General features: G+C 44.2%; 1 protein-coding gene across 2 annotated transcripts in view; it reads right to left on the bottom strand.

Annotated features, from left to right (window-relative positions):
- The window catches only part of POLRMT (RNA polymerase mitochondrial), a 63,013-nt gene that overhangs the window by 18,229 nt on the left and 25,474 nt on the right, over window positions 1-19,310 (bottom strand). For both annotated transcript variants that reach the window (XM_030218385.1, XM_030218384.1), the window contains exons 6-8: window positions 9,080-9,229; window positions 8,668-8,835; window positions 230-400 (exon numbers count right to left, since the gene is read on the bottom strand). In XM_030218385.1, the coding sequence (XP_030074245.1) occupies window positions 230-400; window positions 8,668-8,835; window positions 9,080-9,229 (489 nt within the window). The remainder of the gene's footprint in view (window positions 1-229; window positions 401-8,667; window positions 8,836-9,079; window positions 9,230-19,310) is intronic.

The following is a 19,310-nucleotide window of genomic DNA, read 5'->3' as shown; positions in this document are numbered from 1 at the left end:
GATGCCAATATTAAACCTCTTGCTGTCCACAGGCTCCCAACTCCATTCATTCTACAGCCTTTTTAACCTGAACATTAAAGAAGCTAAGATACTGCAAGCATCAAAGGGTAGCCAAAGAGATGTCCTTACTCTTTCACCTTCCCATACTATGTGAGGTTCCGAGTGTTAATGTAGATGTCCAAGGACACAGTACACAGTCCTTGAGTTCCAGCCCCACGCTGCCCCTCACCTCTGAATCCTTTGCCAGCAGCTGGAGGTAAGTATCATAAATGGTGTGAATCTTGTCCACTGCCTTGGACTGCATCATCCTGTGGATAGCAAACCTGCTGTAGATCTTGGTCCCCAGCTCCCGCGCTATGATCAGCAATGACTCCCCTTTTGGGGGCAAGCTTGAGAGGCACTGCAAGAGAAAACATTTAGAGAGATAAAAATAAAACTGAAGTGCTAAGATAGGGTTACATACAGCAATTCAGCAAAGAGTATGGACAAATATGCATCTCATTTGCATATCCTCCCAGGTCCTCCGCTCCAGGTGCCTAGTGCTTCCACCAGATGCCTTCCAGGTGCTGTGGAGGACTTGGTCCATCTGCATGTCCTCCCAGCATTCTCTGGAGCAATTTCCAGGTGCCGCGCACCTAATGGCATTTGAAAAATTTTCTGTCTACAGGTTTTATTTTCTTTCTGCTAGTCCCAATGACCCCAGTACAATTTCTCTTCTTGATACTGTCCCTTTCCAATCTCTTTCTCCACTTGAAACTGCTGTATACCTTAGGAACACATTACCCACGTTCTGCTTTCACCACCTCACCATCACTTTTGTCTTCTCCCTTCTTCTCAAGCTTCAACATTTTCTTCCTTTCATTCAACCATCCATCTCCTTTCTGCCTGAGTGCATCTCATCTTCGTCACTGTCATCGTGCCTCTCCTACTCTTCTCCGTACTCTCTTGCTCCATCTCTGCTGGGGATATCAATCCCAATCCTGGTCCTCCAAATCAGCTCTCACCCTACTCGTGCAGGTCACACCACAATGTCTCCAATCTACTTTCTGTTCCTCTCCTTTTCCCTTCTTCTCTGCCTCTCTCATGTGCCCTGTGGAATTCTTGCTCTGTCTCCAACAAGCTTTCCTACATCCACAACCTCTTTATCTCTTGTACTCTCCATCTGCTTACACCGAGACTTGGCTTTACCCTGAAGACTCTGCTTCAGCTACTGCCGTGCCATGGAGATTATCTTTTCTCTCATACACATTGCACGGTTGGCCGCAGAGGTGGTGTCAGGCTACTACTCTCACCCTCTTGCAGATTTCAACCTCTTCTTCCACCCGAGTTTCACTGCTTTTCTTCCTTCAAAGTCCACTCCACTCATCTGTCTATACACTCCTCTACCTTTCTGAGTAGCAGTCATTTATTGACCCCCTGATAAGTCCCTTTCTTCCTTTCTCAACGACTACTGGCTTTCCTTCTTTCTCGAACCCTCATCTCCTTCCCTCACTCTTGGGGATTTTAACATTTATGCTAATGATCCCCGAATCTTATGCCTCTCAGTTTCTTGCTTTAACATCCTCCATTCAGCTGTGCTCCACTACCCCTACTCTCCAGAATGGCCACTGTCTTGATCTTGTCTTCTTTTCCAACTGTTCTCTCTCCAGTTTCTGCACCTCAGTTCTTCCCCGTTCTGACCATCATCTGATAAAACTTCATACTTAAACACACCCTCCCCCCCCCCCTCTCACGGTCCGGTCCAAGCTCCACCTATACATTCAGGAATTCTTCAGTCTATTGAGTCTTGCATTACCTCTATCAGTGTTTCATCCCTCTTCTCAACCACTATGTTATCCAAGTCTTGTCAATGAGGCCGTCTCTTCCTATAACACTATTCTCTCCTCTGCTTTGGATACTCTCACTCCTCCCATTCCATGTTTTTGCCGACCTCTGGAATCCGCTAACTACATTTCTGTGCCTGATCTGCTGAACGCCTTTAGCTGAAATCGTGTGCCCATACTGACGTCATACATTTCAAATTTTTTCTGACCTCCTTCTAATCTGCTCTTTCACTTGCAAATATGGACTACTACATCCACTTGACAAACTCTCTTGGCTCAAACCCTCAACTTCTCTTTGCCACATTGAACTCTCTCCTCAAAGTGCCTTCACCTCCAACCCTTCTGTGACAAAACAGTGGGTTTTTTAAGCCTGTAAAACTGTATTATTTCTTGAAGAGTATTTCTCTAGTTTGGCCAGCAGGTGGTGTTTCCTTATTTTAAAGTTGTTTCAGAGGAACAATCATCCTTTCTTTAGTCTGGCACAGACAGGAAATAAAATGCAGTACACTTTTGAAAACTTGCTGTTCTGGGCTCTGATTGGCCCAGGAGCTCAATTAATCTAGGATGTTACTGGCTTTTTCCACAGTCTTTGCCAGGGAGAAAAGAGAAAGATCTATTTACTGAAACCCTGTGAACAGTTATATTTGATAACATGTGAGTAGCTATATGTCCTGAACTCCCCAGGTACTATTTAGATCAGTGATGGGCAATCTTTTGAGCTTGGTGTGTCAAAATTCGTCAAAAAACTGAGCATAACTCGGGTGGTGTGTCACTTAGAGAAAAAAAACCATAATTTCGCGATATTTATAGTTTAAATAACAAAAATGTATAATTGTAATATATAACTGTATTTAATAAACCAAAAACTAATTATTTAACTTACCTGCTTAGTGACTTCTTTGTTCATCTGTCAGTCGGTTTCTTTTGAGGGTCTTGATATTATTTAACTTGTGTGGGGTGCCGTGAACTAAGATAAGTGAGGGGGAGGGGGAATTCTTTAACTAATCTGCCTATTAGTGACTTTTTTGTTGCTGAATTTCATTGGCTAAATCTTCAATTGAAGGTTGGTATTTTGTACACTTCAAGCCCAAGCAAGCGCTACTAACTTCATCTGTCAATCTGTTTCTTTTGTTGGTTTTGATATTATTTAACGCTGAGAATAAGGTTTCACAAAAGTACGTAGAGGGAAAAATTGTGAGTAAAGCCATTGCTATATTTTTCAGGGTGCTAAAAGTGTCTGGTAATCGGTTCCAGGCACTCCAAATTTCCTGTTCGTAGTGGCACTCCTCTTGATTCTCCAAGCGGCACCTTTCCAGATTCTCAAGCTTTGACCTCAAGTCGACAAACACCTGAGCCCAGATGCTGTCTTGAAATTTTACAAGTTGCATCTCCAAATCATCAATTTGCATCCATTGGAAACCATTTAATTCCAAACTACTGTAGACTACTACATCAGGATACTTAATTATTTTCATGGTCTGTTCTAGGCTTCTAAATTGATTAAATCTATCACTGAATTGGTCAAGTAACGAGTCTAAAACATGCTGGTACTTTATATGCAAGGGTTCCATTTCATTTTGTATAGCTGCACTGGCCTTCTCAAAATACTTTGTTACTCAAGGAAAATACTTATAAGTTTTAGTTTCTACATCTCGCTTGAAAATTTTAAGTTTACTTTCAAAAGCTTTTATGTATCCAAACATAACGTCAATACTTTTGCCAAAACCTTGTAACTTTAAGTTCAGTTCATTAATATGAACAGAGAGATCTGTAAAAAACATCAGGGTGTTGACCCGCTTATCATTGAGCTGAGGAAAGTTTCCCAGATCCTTATCCTCAAGAAATACCTTAATTTCTTCAAAGCACTCCACAAAGCGCTCAAGAACTTTGCCTCGACTCAGCCATCTTACATTATTGTACATCAGCAGTCCACTGTAGGTGGAATCAACCTCCAGTAAAAGTGCAGAAAATTCTCGCTTGTGAAGGGGGCGAGCAGCTATTAAATTAACTATTTTTGTAACAGCTGACATTAAGTCGTTTAAGTCGGTGAATCCTGCCTTGGCACATAAAGCCTCCTGATGGATAATACAATGAAAAGGCACAATCGGATGTCCAATAGCTTCCGTAATCAATTTGACAAATCCAACTTTTTTCCCCACCATGTTTGGTGCCCCGTCTGTCGTCACTGACACAACTTTAGAGATATCAATGCTTAGGTCACGGAATGTTTGTATAATAACCTTACATATTTCGCTTCCTGATGTACTTGTTGGCACTGATACTAACTTTATCAACTCTTCTCTCATTGTGAGACCATCAGAATATCGACCAATAATGGCCAACTGAGCATGTGATGTGACATCAGTAGTTTCATCAAGAGAGATCGAAAAATATTTACAATTACTTATGTCTCTCTTTAATTGATGTTGTACGTTTGTTTTCAGTCTCATTATTCGGTCTTTTATGATATTTCTACTGAGTGGTAACTCAGATAGTCTCTTAATAATTGCATCTTTATTCTGCATATCGTGAAATAGAACTGGTGCACATCTTAGGAGAGTTTCTTTAATAAATTCTCCCTCACTGAGTGCTTTTCCATGCTGAGCTATGGAGTGAGCAATGCTCAAACTTGCAGATGTTAAATTTGTAGAACCTTTTACAAATTTAAGGATGGAATTAGATTGGCTCTTATAAAAGTGTAGCTGCCTGGAAATGTATTCCTTCCTTTCATCCTCACTTTTTTTCAAGTGCTGGGAATGATTAGTTTCAAAATGTCTATTTATATTTCACGTTCTGCTTACTACCTTTTCAGTACATAGAACGCAAAATGATCTGCCATTTTTTTCTATAATGCCATACATCTCGGTCCATGTCTCTTGAAAGGGTCGGCTACTGCTACTACCACTTCCTTTACTTAACCTTGTTTTTTTATTTTTTGGGTTCTCCATCAAGGGGGCAGTGACAGAAGATAGAATTATAGATAGCCTGATAGCCCTGCAGGCAATTAGGGGTTAACTAGCCTAACTGATCACCTTATGTAAATTAAGATGGCTGCCGCTATTTCTAATGGCGGGAAACGGCACCCATAGCACATGCCCTCGCCTCTCCCAGCCTCCCCCTCACCTATCTCAGTAATGATGGTCAATTAGAAATCCACGACACCCCAGAACAGTAGATTAGATGATGGTTGCTGTGGTTATGTGGTTGCTGGTAATGGCGATCACAGGGCCCCCAGAGATGCGTCCCCCACGGCATTCCGCTGCTCTCTGCTCCGCCAGCTGGAAGTGAGGTGAAAGATCCCCTAATGGCTGTGCAGGAGCCGGGGCAGAGGGAGCAGCAGGGAGGGAACGAGCGGAGGACTCGGAGGGAGCCAATAGGAGCGCACACGGCATCCCCCCAGCGGGTAAACATGCACCGGGGGGGGGGGGGGGGGAGGTCACGCTGCACCTGGGGGGGGGGGGGGGGGGGGGGGCGCATCGGCGATCCGCCCCGGGTGTCAGCAAGGAATGCCGCTGCTTCTCTGTATGCGGCTGCGTGTCATCGAAAATGGCTACGCGTGTCATAGGTTCGCCATCAGGGATTTAGATAGTAAACAAATGTTTAGACAGTTTTATAAATAATCCTATTTCAGTTACCTGTTATTTGTTTGCTGATTGCACCTTTTCTGTTCATTGCTCTTATTTTTAATGACAACAAACATTTTTAGTTTATTGCCTCTGCTTGTCTGAATTAACTAAGAATCCTGGTGGTTTGTGTGTGTGCTTTCTAGGAACTGTGGGGCCACTGGGAGTGTGGCCCCAGTAACCTAGGAATCACTGGGGATAATTTGAGAGTAGGAGACTCACCCAGAGGCTGTTGGGACACAGTCAGTGGGAGGAAGGTGTTAGTGTAGAGCACAAGCGGCAGGTGCAGGTGGACCTGAGCTGTGCTGGGGATAGACCCTCTCTCTAAGTGGCTGCAGGGTAGCCCCAGGTGGCGGGTTAGGCATTTTGTGACACCTCCTTCACTTTCTCCACAGACTGAGTACTTTCATGATAAGGTTCACAAGATTAACTTTGAATTCTCAAACAAGTCACCTCCAACCTCTCCTTTCCCCAGTCCATTCTGTCAACCCTCCTCCTTCAACCCCTGCCTCCTTTTCTGAAATCACTGAAGAGGAACTTTCATATTTTCTTTCCTCCTCCAAACTGACTACTTTTCCCTCTGATCCTATTCCCACCCATCTACACAGCACCATCTCTCCTACTGTCATCCCTTTTACCTGTCATATCCTCATCTTTCACTTTCCATTGCAACTGTTCCTGATGCCTTTAAACATGCCGTAGTTATACCGCTCCTCAAAACAACTTCATTGGACCCTACCTGCCCTTCCAACTATTGCCCCATCTGCCTCCTCCTTTTCCTATCCAAGATACTTGAACATGCTGTTCACCGCCGTTATCTTGACTTTCTTTCATCTCAAGGTATTCTTGATCCACCTTTCGCCCTCTACATTCAACTGAAACAACCCTTGCTAAAGTCTCAAATGACCTGTTCCTGGCTAGATTCAAAGGACTCTGTGCTATCCTCATCTTTCTCGATCTGCTGTTTTTGTCACGGTTGATCACCACTTACTCCTTGATATGCTGTAGGGGTATTTTCCTGCCATCTCACGTTTGCTGGTCTGAAGCCTGTCCAAGCCTGAACCAACTAATATGGATTCTATAGCCTGTGGCCTGAATACATTAGAAACCATCAGAAACCAGCTTTCTACAAAGGAAAATTACTTTTTGGCACAGCTATGCTGCAGACTTCATTAAGGACATATGTCTATGTGCACTGCCTATCCATCTTGTCTCCTGGGAGCATGTTGAGGAGTGAATAGTAACAACTGTGAACAATGGAGGGGAGCTTGCTACAATCAGGCTCATGACTGATTACGTTTTTCTAGCTGGATGCACACAAACCCTCTTTGTCATGACCGTGAGTTATCTGCTGAACAGAGATACACAGTTGGTGATTGACCCATGGGTCACCTGACCGAGAGCAGGGCCAAGGAGGAAGATCAGAAGAGGAAGAGAAGATTTGCCTGAACATCAGTGAACTGTGATTCCTTGTGCTGAAAGCTGACAAGGTCAAGTTCAGCCGCAGCTCTGTGGTTTCCCCCCAAAGACTGGGTAATCAGTATACAGAGGAGAGACCTTGGATTTTATTCCTGGACTGGGATATTCGCATGTACTCTGTTGTAGTCTAAAAGGAGGAATCGGATTCATCACCAGAAGTCTGAAATCTACGGACCCAGGGTGAGAGAAGCAGAAATATTTCTTCCTATAGTTCAGGGGTTAGCTAGTCTGGTGATTGCCTGTCCCTGATTGGTTATAACAGGACTTGTGGTTTTCAGCTTTATATTGCTGCTAAGAGTGTTATCGTCTCAGGATATATTAGTGGTGTAATACTTATACTGGTAATCAGGATTTTTGTAGTACAAGTCTATTTTTGTAATTTGCTTTGCATCTTGCCATATTGTTATTTTTGTATCTAAAATAATATATTTCCATTTCTGGCTTTATTCCTTTCATTGGTGCAGCCTGTCAGCAGAGCCTAAGGGCCAATTAGGTACTGTCATATCCCCAAGAAACGAGTCTAGAGTAATTGCTATTGATTATTGATTATCTGAAATAGAAATACCTACAACGCTTTCCTCACTTGGATTTCAGGGCTCTGTTCTTTCTGTCTTGTTTTCCTTATTTCATCCAATGTATGCTCTGGTGGATTCTCCTCCACTTCTATTCCACTATCAGGTGGTGTATCTCAGAGCTCTATTGGGACCTCTTCTTTTCTCCATCTAAACTTCTTCCCTTGGTGCTCTGACCTCTTCCAATGGTTTTTAGTCTCAGCCTGTCTATCTGACATTCCTACCTGGATGTCTCATTGCCATCTGAAACATGGCCAAGACTGAGCTTCTTATCTTTCCCCCTAAACCCAACTCTCCTCTTCCCCCATTCTCTATCTTTTTGGATAACACTCTCATCCTCCCTGTCTCATCAGCTCTTAACCTTGGGGTCATCTTTGACTCCTCTCTTTCTTTCTTTGCACATATCCAACAGACTGCTAAAATCTGTTGTTGTTTTTTCTCTATATCACTACCAAAAATTTGTCTCTTCCTTTCTGAGCACTCTACCAAAACCCTTATGCACACTCGTATCACTTCATACTCGGACTACTGCAACTTGCTTCTCACAGGTTTCCCACTAAGCCATCTTTCTCCCCATCAAAATTGTGCTGCATGACTCATATTCCACCAGTGTCGCTATGCTCATATTAGCCCTCTCAAGTTACTTCATTGGCTTCCTATCCATTTCCGCATACAATTCAAATTCCTCTTACTGACTTACAAGTGCATTCACTCTGCAGTTCCTCAGTACCTCTCCACTCTTATCTCTCCCTACACTCCTCCCTGGGAACTCATTCATTGGGTAAATCTCTCTTATCTGTACCCTTCTCCTCCACTGCCAACTTCAGACGCCATTCCTTTTATCTTGCTGCACCATACGCCTGGAACAGACTTCCTGAATCAGTACATCAACCTCCAGCTCTGGCCATCTTCAAATCTAGGCTTAAAGCCCACCTTTTTGAGGCTGCTTTTAACTCCTATTCACTTGTTCAGTACCCATGTCTGTGTTATCATTCCCATCTTAAGTAATTCCCTTATTTGTCCTGTTTGTTTGTCTTGATTAGATTGTAAGTTCTGTTGAGCAGGGATTGTCTCTTACATGTTCAGTGTACAGCGCTGTGAATGTCTAGTAGCATTATAGAAATAAGTAGTAATAGTAGTAGTAGTAAAAATGACAAAAAGAGCCATCACCTGCAGCATAAGGTCCACATATTCCTTCTCATCCAGTACACAGAAGAAAGGATATAGGTTCACGCGCCAGGAACGTGGTGGTAAAGCCAGCATACGAACTTTGGATTCTCGCAGGGCCCGGAGGAGAGACTTCTCCCAATGGGAACGTAGTTCATTCAACAGCTCCCGCTGGAAAGAAAGCAAAATGTTGAAACATACCTGCCACACTGCACAAACAAAAAGATACCAACCTCCACCAGATACTGGGTTAAGCTTTCACTTCTTACTGTGCCTGAACTTCACCATAAGACAATAAAATTCTCTTCATCCCTCCACCTACCATCTGAAGCACAGCCCTGCAAGCATAAGCCCTCCTGCTGTTTTATGGTAATTATCATCCCAAAGCAACAAAAAGTACAAGCATGACGCTCACCGCTTTCACTTGCTGCGCTGTCAGGGGTTTGATAGCTTCAATAGATTCAATGGTGATGCTGTTTGCTTTCTCTATCTCTAGCTGTCTGTGGAATCTCTGTCGCAGGTCCTGCAGTGAGAAATCCAGCTTCGGATATGATACCGGCTGATCCTGGAAAGAGCAGTACAATGAGTGACTCATTTGCCATATAGCAGAAAGCCCTTCCTACTCCGACGACCACTAATTAGCATCTCACTACTGACCTGGACAAAGAAAGCAACAGAACTGTTCCATAATGATATTTGGCAACCATAGCAACTCCAGTGGCTACTGCTGCCACTGGGCTTCTTTCATTTGGATGGGCTGCCTCTCAGCTGGAAAAATCGAAAAATTATCTTACCTGACAATTTTTTAGTAGCAGCAGATGAATCCAGAGACTTGTGGGTTGTGACCATCTACCAAGAGTGGAGATAGCACTGTCTTATAGGATGGGATGCTCCTTGGTCAGTGAGTATTTCTCATGACAAAGCAGAAGAAAACAGAATTAAAACATTTCTCCTTCCCCACAGGGAAAATGATAAGATAATCCAAGAACTGCAAACACGTAAACCAATTACAACATTCCATCTAAAATATAAAGATGCAGCAACAAGTTCCAACAGAGAGAATTATCCAATAGGAACCACCAGAAAAATATGGTTGGCCTCTGGATTCATCTGCTGCGACTAAAGGAAAGAAAATTATCAGGTAAGAAATAATTTTTCATTCCTTGGCATCAGCAGCAAATGAATCCAGAGACTTGTGGGATGTAACAAAGTAGTCCTAAAGTAGGGTGGGAACCTGAAGCTCCAGCCGATAGCACTGATACTCTAAAAGATGTATCCGACTGAGTGGAGACATCCAAACGGTAGTGTCTGGAGAAGGTATGCAAGGAAGACCACGTCGCCACCCTACATATTTCCTCCATGGAGAACAGACGGGCTTCCGCCTAGGAAGTCATGACAACTCGGGTAGAAGGCACCTGGAATCCGTCTGGAAGTAGTTTACTGTCTCGTAAATAAGCAGATGAGCTAGCGTGGCTTTGGAAGCCGCATTACCTTTCCGAGGCCCTGAGCAAAGCACGAACAGATGATCTGACCAACGCAACTTGTTGGTCACTTCCAAATAGTGTAGGAGGACATAGTGAATGTCAAGGAAGCAGGAAGAAACAAAGGTTGATTGGGACAAAAGGCAGAAACTTTTACCTTAGGAAGAAAAGACGGAACTGTGAACCCCATCATCCCTTCAGGAGAAATCTGGAGGATCTCGACAGGACAAAGTCTGGAGTTCCGAAACTGTGCTTAGACTGATACCTGGATCTCTGATTAAAACTAGGCTGCCCTGGACAATAGCACCTGGTATCTTTAAAACGAAGGCAAGCTTGACCCAAATGGAAAGAATGCTTAGACATGTCCTCAGAAAGACATAGAGTCTTTGAGTCAGCCAGATCTTTCACCAACTTTGCTAAGTCCTCACCAAACAACAGCTTGCCCTTAAAAGGGAGCTTAACCAGTCACAGCCACTGGTTAAAGCTGCATCTGCCGCCCAGTGACAGGCTGTGACAGCCAAAGACATCTGCTTTCAATCAAGCCATACAAGGAATCTGCCAAATATACCCAGCTCCATCTCTACATCTGGCAATTCAAGAGGAACTGTCAGACTTCTGGAAGGAATCTGAAATCTGTTGCACCCAGCTATGGTATGCCCTAAGAGCTGAAGATTGCCACCTGCAGAGAGAGAGAGAGAAAACGTCTGAATTGTCTGAAGAAGTCTGCACTGAATCCACCAGCTGAGGCTAAGTTTGGCTTGGAGGATCCAAGAGGTGCAGACCAACAGCTAAGAAGGAACCCCTGAAGTGGTCTGATGTGGAATCTTGCCCATGGAAGAACGTCTAAGATAGAGACCATTGCACCCAGAACTTGAACATATTCCCAGACCCCAGGACCTGGTAGGGAAAGTAGAACCTGACTTGGGTGTGAATCTTTTGCTGATGAACAACAGGAAGAAATGTCTTCCCTAAGCCTATGTCGAATATCACTCCCAGATATGCCAAGATCTGTGTTGGAAACAACTGACTCTTGGTAAAATGGAATACCAATCCCAAGAACTGAAGAAGATTAACTATCTTGGATGAAACCTGCAGACTCTCTTGATAGGAAGAGTCGCAAATCAGCCAAATCACGAGGCATGGATGAACCTGCAATCCATCCTAATGAAGAAAGGCTGCCACTACTACCATGACCTTGAAAAAAACGTCCTTGGTGATATGGAAAGGCTGAATGACATGGTCATAAATTGATAATGTTTCCCAATGATTGCAAATCAAAATTCTTCTGTGGTAATATGAAAGTATGCTTCCTTGAGAACCAAGGTTAGAAACTCTCCCTGATGGTCTGAAACTATTACAGACTGCAATGTTCCCATTGTGAAATGTTGAACCTTTTAACACTCTGTTTACTCTTTTAACATCCAAACCCAGGTGGAAGGAAGCTCCCTTCTTGGAACTACAAAATAAATGGAATAACTTCCCGTTCCCCAATTGCAACTGGGGACAGTCTTGACTGTGCCTAAATGAAGAAGGGTTTGCAAGGTGGCTTGAACTGCTCAATATGTGGGATGCAGCTTGTTTGGAGACTCCAAGAAAAAATCTGAAGTGGAATTGGAGAACTTCAATTTGTAACCCTGCTTTAGTATTTCCAAGACACATTGGTCTGAGGTAATTCTGGTCCACTCCTCATGGAACCTGGAGAGGAGTTCTCCTATTATGAAACCCAAGGAGTGAAGACCCCATCATCGGGAGATACAGAAGGCAATGATAGACATGGAATTTGAAGCACAATTCTCTCTGTCAGCATTAAAGGCAGTTTGTCTTTGTTGAAGCGGGAACCCTGAAAGTTAGATTTGCCTGGCCTGTAGCACTTGGCCTCACAACACCTAAGACGAGGCTGAGAGGATTTAAAAGAATCTTTAGACTTGCCCTTTGGCAACCTCTGAGACTTGGAAGTCCCCTAGTTCTTTACCCAACATCTCTAGATCTTCTCCAAACAAAAGTTTACCACTAAAAGGTAGCTTGCTAAATGTGACTTAGAAGCCACATCAGCTGTCCAATGCCTAAGCCAGAGCTATATTCTTGCTGAGAGGGTCAAGAATTGGCTGGTGTGACCATGCACTAGAACTGGCTGGCATGGCTCTGCATTGGAGATAAATAGTGCGGCAGACAGCAACAGCTAGATGGTGTAGCAGAATATGGCTGTTTGTACCATTGTGCACTACTGATGGCAAGCTTTAGTGGGACCTGAACCAGCAACCTCTGTGCTCTCTCAGCTGACGGGGCTTTAACCATTAAGCTATTCCTCTACACTGAAGTACCTCTATAACATCGCTGTCCAATATAATGAAAAGGTGCAAAAGTGCAACAGAAGCATTTAGAGACACTACTGCATACAGATAGTGAGGCCATTAATACAGTGGTAACTACAGCTAGTATGCAATAGTTTTGCCCTGTGTCAGTGTGCAATACCAGAGAGCAGAGCTGCTGTGGCAAACCAACACAGCTAACCTTTAGCACGGTAGCGTAGTGTTAGCTGTCCCAGCCATGCAACGAACTGCTTGTCAAGGCAAGCAATATGAGAGAGTGAAGTAAAATATGCCCTATTTGAAATGGAGCAGTTCCACATCTTCTAATATGATGCACAAACCAGTCTTGAACCTGTGACCTTCAGGATGAAAGCCAGCTGTCCCAGCCATGCAACGAACTGCTTGTCAAGGCAAGCAATATGGGAGAGTGAAGTAAAATATGCCCTATTTGAAATGGAGCAGAGTCCCACATCTTCTAATATGATGCACAAACCAGTCTTGAACCTGTGACCTTCAGGATGAAAGCCAGCCACCTTCTACAATAAAACTATTTTGCTGTAAATTTTTCTAGTAAGACACATTGAGAAAATGCCACCATGGTAGCACCGAGGTTCCATGGAGACCAGTGCACTAGCCTCAGAAACAACTAAATATATAACATTTCTCACAGAAACATGGAGCCAACAGCATTAAGCCTGACTCTAAACTAAACTCCTTTGTAAAGGTGCTGGAAAAAGGAATACCTATACTGCCAAAATAAATGGTTCTGGTAACAACAACAAAAAGTTCCACAAAGAAGTAGTGAGGGAAACTTTTAGGGTGGTGTTTGTGTTTATTTGTTTTTTTAAAGTAACTTCCCTCTGTGAAAAAAATTGAGGGGACTCTAGCTCTCTAAATGAAAGGTATCTAAGAATATGGGAACACTAAATAGGCCCTTTCGGAGGGCCTAACACACATGGTGCACTGCCCTGATGCAGTTCACTGGCTCCCACACTAGAGCAGCATTTAACCAACTCTGGAACTATAAGTAAAATCTTAACTCACCAGTGTGGCCTTTTAGTGACTGCTGCCACCAACGAATCCACTTTAGGCAAACGTAGCTTTTCCAGATCAGGCGTGGAAATGGGTTAAAGACGTGGCATAGTTGTCGCCACTTGACGGCAATGTCTGGAGTGACCCACTGAGCAGAAATGACTTCCTGCATGGCCTTGTGCACTGGAAAAAAAGACTGAAGCAGTATTCCAGTGCTCACCATTTTAAGATTAGCAGATGCAGGTATAGCAGGATCAGAAGCACAAATATTAAGAACCTGGAGAGCCTTAGGTATAACGGAAGGCAACTCTTCCCTTATGAAACACCTGCATCATGGTGGGATCAACAGATTCCTCTGCAACTAGCTCCCCCTCCTCCAATTCCTCCTGCATCTGTGCAGAAAGGGACTGCCCTGAAATGACTTACTCACAATGATAGCAATAGACCCCCTACTTCTGAGCTGGCATACAAATGTCTCCTCTTTGGGGCTGGATCCATCAGTGTTAAAATAGGCAGGGAACAAGCCAGAAATCGCCAAAGGCTGAGATAAAAAGGACCTGTCAGTTCCCCTACCAGAATTCTGCAACATATAGGCATTATGGAGCAGCAGAATGAACTAGGGTGGGGAGGGGGAAGGTCTGAAGACCCCAGCCCCAGAGAAAACCCTAGAGCGGCTGATGTGTGTAAGGACCTCTGAAGTAGTGCCGGATAAAGAAGTGCCAGCAGCGTTGCTCCCAGATCTCAACACTGTTAAAAAGGATGCCGGATCACTTTCGGCCCCATGAGGATAATGAGCCTACATCTCTCCTGCATGGGAAACTAATGAGGCCTCCCGGAGCACGGCCCCCTCTGCCAGAGGACAGCCTGCACAGCCACCTGGACACTGCCCCAGTGCTGCTCCCCGCTTCCCACAGTAGGACCAGCTTTTAACAACTGCAGAAGCCATTGCAAAGAAAACAAAAAATAAAAATGCAACTGACCAAAGGTGAAAGAAAATGTAAAGATAAAACACACCCTGGGAGAGCAGCCATCAGGAGTCCTGCCTGTGCTGCTGGAAGCACACTCACCTCTTCTCCATCACTAAGCCCTTTATACTGGCCCAAACCAGTATCTCTCCTACAGCCAAGGCTGTGGGCTTTAAATAATTATGCCCCAATTTTTTTTTTCAGTGAGGAAGGAGAATGGAGGAAGGGCTGGAGAGGAGAGAAGGGTGGGGGAGGGACCTGGTAACACCAGGTGTACCCCTAAAACCGGCACCGCTCAACTGTGCACCCCAAAATTCTATTCAACCGAGAGACCCAGAATAGGAGCCACTATTAGATGAGTCCAGGAACTTGTGAGAGATCATTCATCCAATTGAAGGAGATAGACAATATTGCCTGACCAAGGAGCACCCAATCCTATAAGACTGTGCAGTTCAGCACTCTCTATTTCCATCTACTGGTAGATGGTCACAACCACAAGTCTCTGAATTCATTTGCTGCCGATGCTAAGGAAACATTCATTCGTGTGTACTTGGGTTGTCAGCACAGCTTAAAAAAAAGAAAGTTACATGGAAATACTTTTAAAACCAATAGAAGTTAATATTTTTTCACTTAACGAATAGTTAAGCTCTGGAACTCTTTGCCAGAGGATGTAGTAACAGCGGTTAGTGTATCTCGGTTTAAAAAAGGTTTGGACAAGTTCCTGGAAGAAAAGTCCATAGTCTACTATTGAGATAGACATGAGGGAAGCCACTGCTTATCCTGGGATTGGTAGCATGGAATGTTGCCACTATTTCGGTTTCTGCCAGGTACTTGTGACCTGGCTTGGCCACTGTTGGAAACAGGATACAGGGCTAGATGGATCATTGGTCTGACCCAAAATGGCTGTTTTTATGCTTATACAATTGAGGATAAGAATACAACAAATATACAAAACATAAATGCAAAACTTCCCCACAAACTTAATCCACAAATACCATAGGAACCCACTATTTCAACAACATGCAACAAAACCCCCCCACCCCCAAGCCCCTCCTCAATCGTTCCTAAGCAACCACATCTGTCCAGAGAATCCAGTGGTTTCTTCAAGACCCTCTGAACAAAGATCACACAACCCCAATATCCCCCCCATCCCAGCCCAAACTCCACATCCACAAAATAAATTTGCAGCCTCCCACTCTCTTCCCACCCCCCTTATAAGCTACAGTCTAAATGGTCTTGAATAATGTTCCAGTCTCATTTATGTGGTAACTAACAATCTTTGTGCTGTGCAATAAGACGTTCCATGAAAATCAAGTTAAGTGGTTTCCAGTCCCCCAGTGAAGGTGCTGCCATAATCTTCCAGTGGAGCGCAATAAGGCTTTTAGCCGCTGTGACTCTCAACAGTAATTTACCATCCCACCAAACAGCTCTACCATTGTGCAGTCCCAATAAACAGCCCTGAGGGGTACAACCCAGAGGTTCATTTAGGGAAGTAGATAAAGCCTTCATCACCCCCAACCAGAAAGTACCAACACATAAACTGTTACCATTTGAATTGCGCTGCTAGCGCTGAAGTCAGCACTAACAACATAGGGAGACCTTGCTCCAAGGGATCGCACGGAAGGTTCTCTTTGGCATGCCCCTTCGTGTGGAACTTCAGGTGCGGCTCCTTGCAGTAGGGCAGCTCCACTGTCCTTTGCTTGCCCTGGACAATCTGTAAGTGTGACTTTTATCATGCTGCATCAAGTGAACTTTGTTCCTGGTTCTGCTGCTTATTGATTTTGCGCTGCTGCTCTGCCCTCCTGCTGCTATGCTAGAGGTTCCATGTTCGATCCATATTATAATCTCTCATAGGATTTATCAGAGTGCCTGCCCGTATAACCTCGTTCCAGTCCGGATTCACTTGCGTTCATGCGAGGCAAAGAACATCCTTCTCCAGACGCCATTTAATCACTTTACTTTCAATTAGTTCGGTCTCCATCTCCTACCTCTCTATTGCAATTGGGTATGTAAATGCTACGTCAGTGGTCAATAAAACTGATGTTTTTAGGGATTGGTTTGTGGAGAAACAATTTGGGTTGTTGCTGGTCTCTCAAACGTGGCTTCGTTCAATAGAGGATCCTTTATTCAATGCTTTATGTTGCCTGGATTAAAAGGTCCTTCATCAAACTAGAACTGAACAGAGAGGGGGTAGAATCGCCATCATTTATCAGGCCTTCTTCAAAATAGAACCATTGTCCCAACTGAACTTTTCTGATCTCAAGATTATTGCCTCCAAGCTAAAACCCCATTATCCACTCTCACGAGCACCTTTCCTAAATCCCCCAGGAAAAGTCTTATAAAACTGCCCCGTGTGGCCATTTAACCTTGGAACCTTCCCATTCTTAGGCTGATGAATTACTCCAACACTTCACCAAGCATAAGGGTTTCACTAAGCTGTAGCCAGTCAACGTCCATGAGGCAAGGTAGTTGCACAGAATCTAAATACCAATCTATAGTCAACGCAGACTTGCCATCACCTCCCTTAATACAGCTTCTGATAATACTAAGAAAATAAGTTTGAATACCATGATCCATATACTGCCAAGCACTCATTCCGCCCCTTTATCCTTGGGATATTTGTACACAACCCCTTAGCTCTAAGATAGCGCACCAGCATCACAGTTGGATTTGTTACCAAACTCAAGAAAACACTGGCTTGGTGGGGTAAAACTCAACATCTGCCATCTGCAGATGAGAAAGTTCTGCCTGGATCACCTGAAACTTGTGCAGAACCCGAGGATCCGGGGAGCACTTATGCCTACGTTCCAAGTCAAGCAAGCGACTGCGCAACACCAAGGATTGCCTCCCCCTCTGATGTTTTTTACATGCCCCCCATTTAATAAACACTCCCCCAAACCACCGCCTTCAGGTGTCCTATAATATACCGTTGCTAACCTCACCGTTTTCATTGTTCAGAAGAAATTCAAACCACCATACGAATCTCCTCACATACCAGCTCGTCTTACAGAGACTCACTGAGCCTCCAAAAACCCCACTGCTGATTCCCCTAAACACCATGGAGCATGATCCAAACAGGGGCATGATCAGAGAGTTGGACATTCTCAATTTCTGCCTCTCCCACCTGACTCCACAGGTTTTGGTTGGCCCATAGCCCATCATTACATAGGTTTCAATGACATGGAAATAAAAAGGAGTAGTTTTGCTGAACCCCATGTAGCAGTCTCCAACAGTCCACCACCTCCAACCCCCACATGAGGTCCAGCAAAGCCTTTCTATGTAGTCTACTATAATGTCCTCCTCCAGTAGAGTGATCTAATCGGACGTCTGGGGCCATTTAAAGTCCTCACCAACAATCACCTCACCCCTGAAAAACGCTTTTGAAAATCAACCAGAATTGTCCGGAAAATTTCAGATTGATCCACACTGAGTACATACAAATTTACGAAAAGTCAACTCCATACCTTTGTAGAACCCTGTGTGCTAGACGCCCCCCCCCCCCCCCCCCCACACACACACACATCCTTAAACACTTTTAAGAGTACACCCAAATCACCTCTGGAAAAGAACAGCCACAATTCCTGTCCGTTTACCCCCTACACCTCCTCTTCAAAGGGGCGGCGTTTCAGAACATGTGCATCTGTAGAACGTAAATGGGTTTGTAGTAAGAAACCAACATCCCACTTCAGTGTAATTCTTTAAAGACTACATTGCACTTCACTTTTTTATTGAGAACGCAGACATTCCATGAACCCATCGTAACATCCCTCTACCCCCTGCTAAAGTAGTCCTCTTCCCTACTACCCTAGAATGCCTCAACTGCCCCTCCTTAGAAACTGCAACTCCCTGATCTCCCCCTTCCCACTCCCCTCCCCTCCCCCAACAGATGCTGATTGATCCCCCCGTTGATCTGCCAACCCGTGAGGAACTGAATCTTCCCAGAAGGCCTGCCCCTCCATCCCAAATTCTTGTCTCCAGCAAAAATTACAGAGCTATATAAGATGTCAAGTACCCCTCATAAATACATTCTCACCATACAAAACGATGGAAATAATCATACCTCCAGCTAACAAATACACACAAAGTGTAGCATCATTCCAACACTCACCCAATACCTCAACAAACCTGCACCCCCAAGGGGCAGCAGCAGGAAGATGGTAAAACAATATAAAATGACACGAGGCCTGATTAGACAGCCCACAAACAAATCAAATATAGTAGAAAGTATTAAACTTTCACCCCCAAATGGTAACACAGTAAAGAGTATCGCACCCCTAGAACAGCAGAGTACCAAGAAGGCATCACCATGAAGAACATCCTGCACCCATCAAACAAACACACACACTATACACATCACTCTCTCCTATCAACCATCCATATCACAACATACACACAAGTCCCAATAAAGCACATAACGAACTCTCCGGATTCTCTCCCCCACACCAATGTCCAAAGTATAGCAACAGTACTACTACTACTTATTTCTAAAGCGCTACTAGACGTACGCAGCGCTGAACACTTGAACATGAAGAGACAGTCCCTGCTCAACAGAGCTTACAATCTAATAAGGACAGACAAACAGGACAAACAAGAGATAAGGGAATATTAAAGTGAGGATGATAAAATAAGGGTTCTGAACAAATGAATAAGGGTTAGGAGTTAAAAGCTGCCAGCCCCAGACAAGTTCTTTAGGAAGCTGCCTTATGAGATTTCCTCCATGGCCCACTGCCATACTGAATCCGTGCGCGGTTCAGTCCTGGAAGGCGCAGGTCCACCATGGGTAGGCACACTGTTACAGCCCAGTGCCCTCAATGCCTCCCAAGCTTCCTCCACTGTTTTCACTTTCCGGGATTTACCCT

The sequence above is a fragment of the Microcaecilia unicolor genome, chromosome 11 (genome assembly GCF_901765095.1).
Source record: "Microcaecilia unicolor chromosome 11, aMicUni1.1, whole genome shotgun sequence".
NCBI lineage: Eukaryota > Metazoa > Chordata > Amphibia > Gymnophiona > Siphonopidae > Microcaecilia > Microcaecilia unicolor.
Note: the sequence above shows the minus strand (reverse complement) of the source record. Positions and strands in the feature narration are given on the sequence as shown.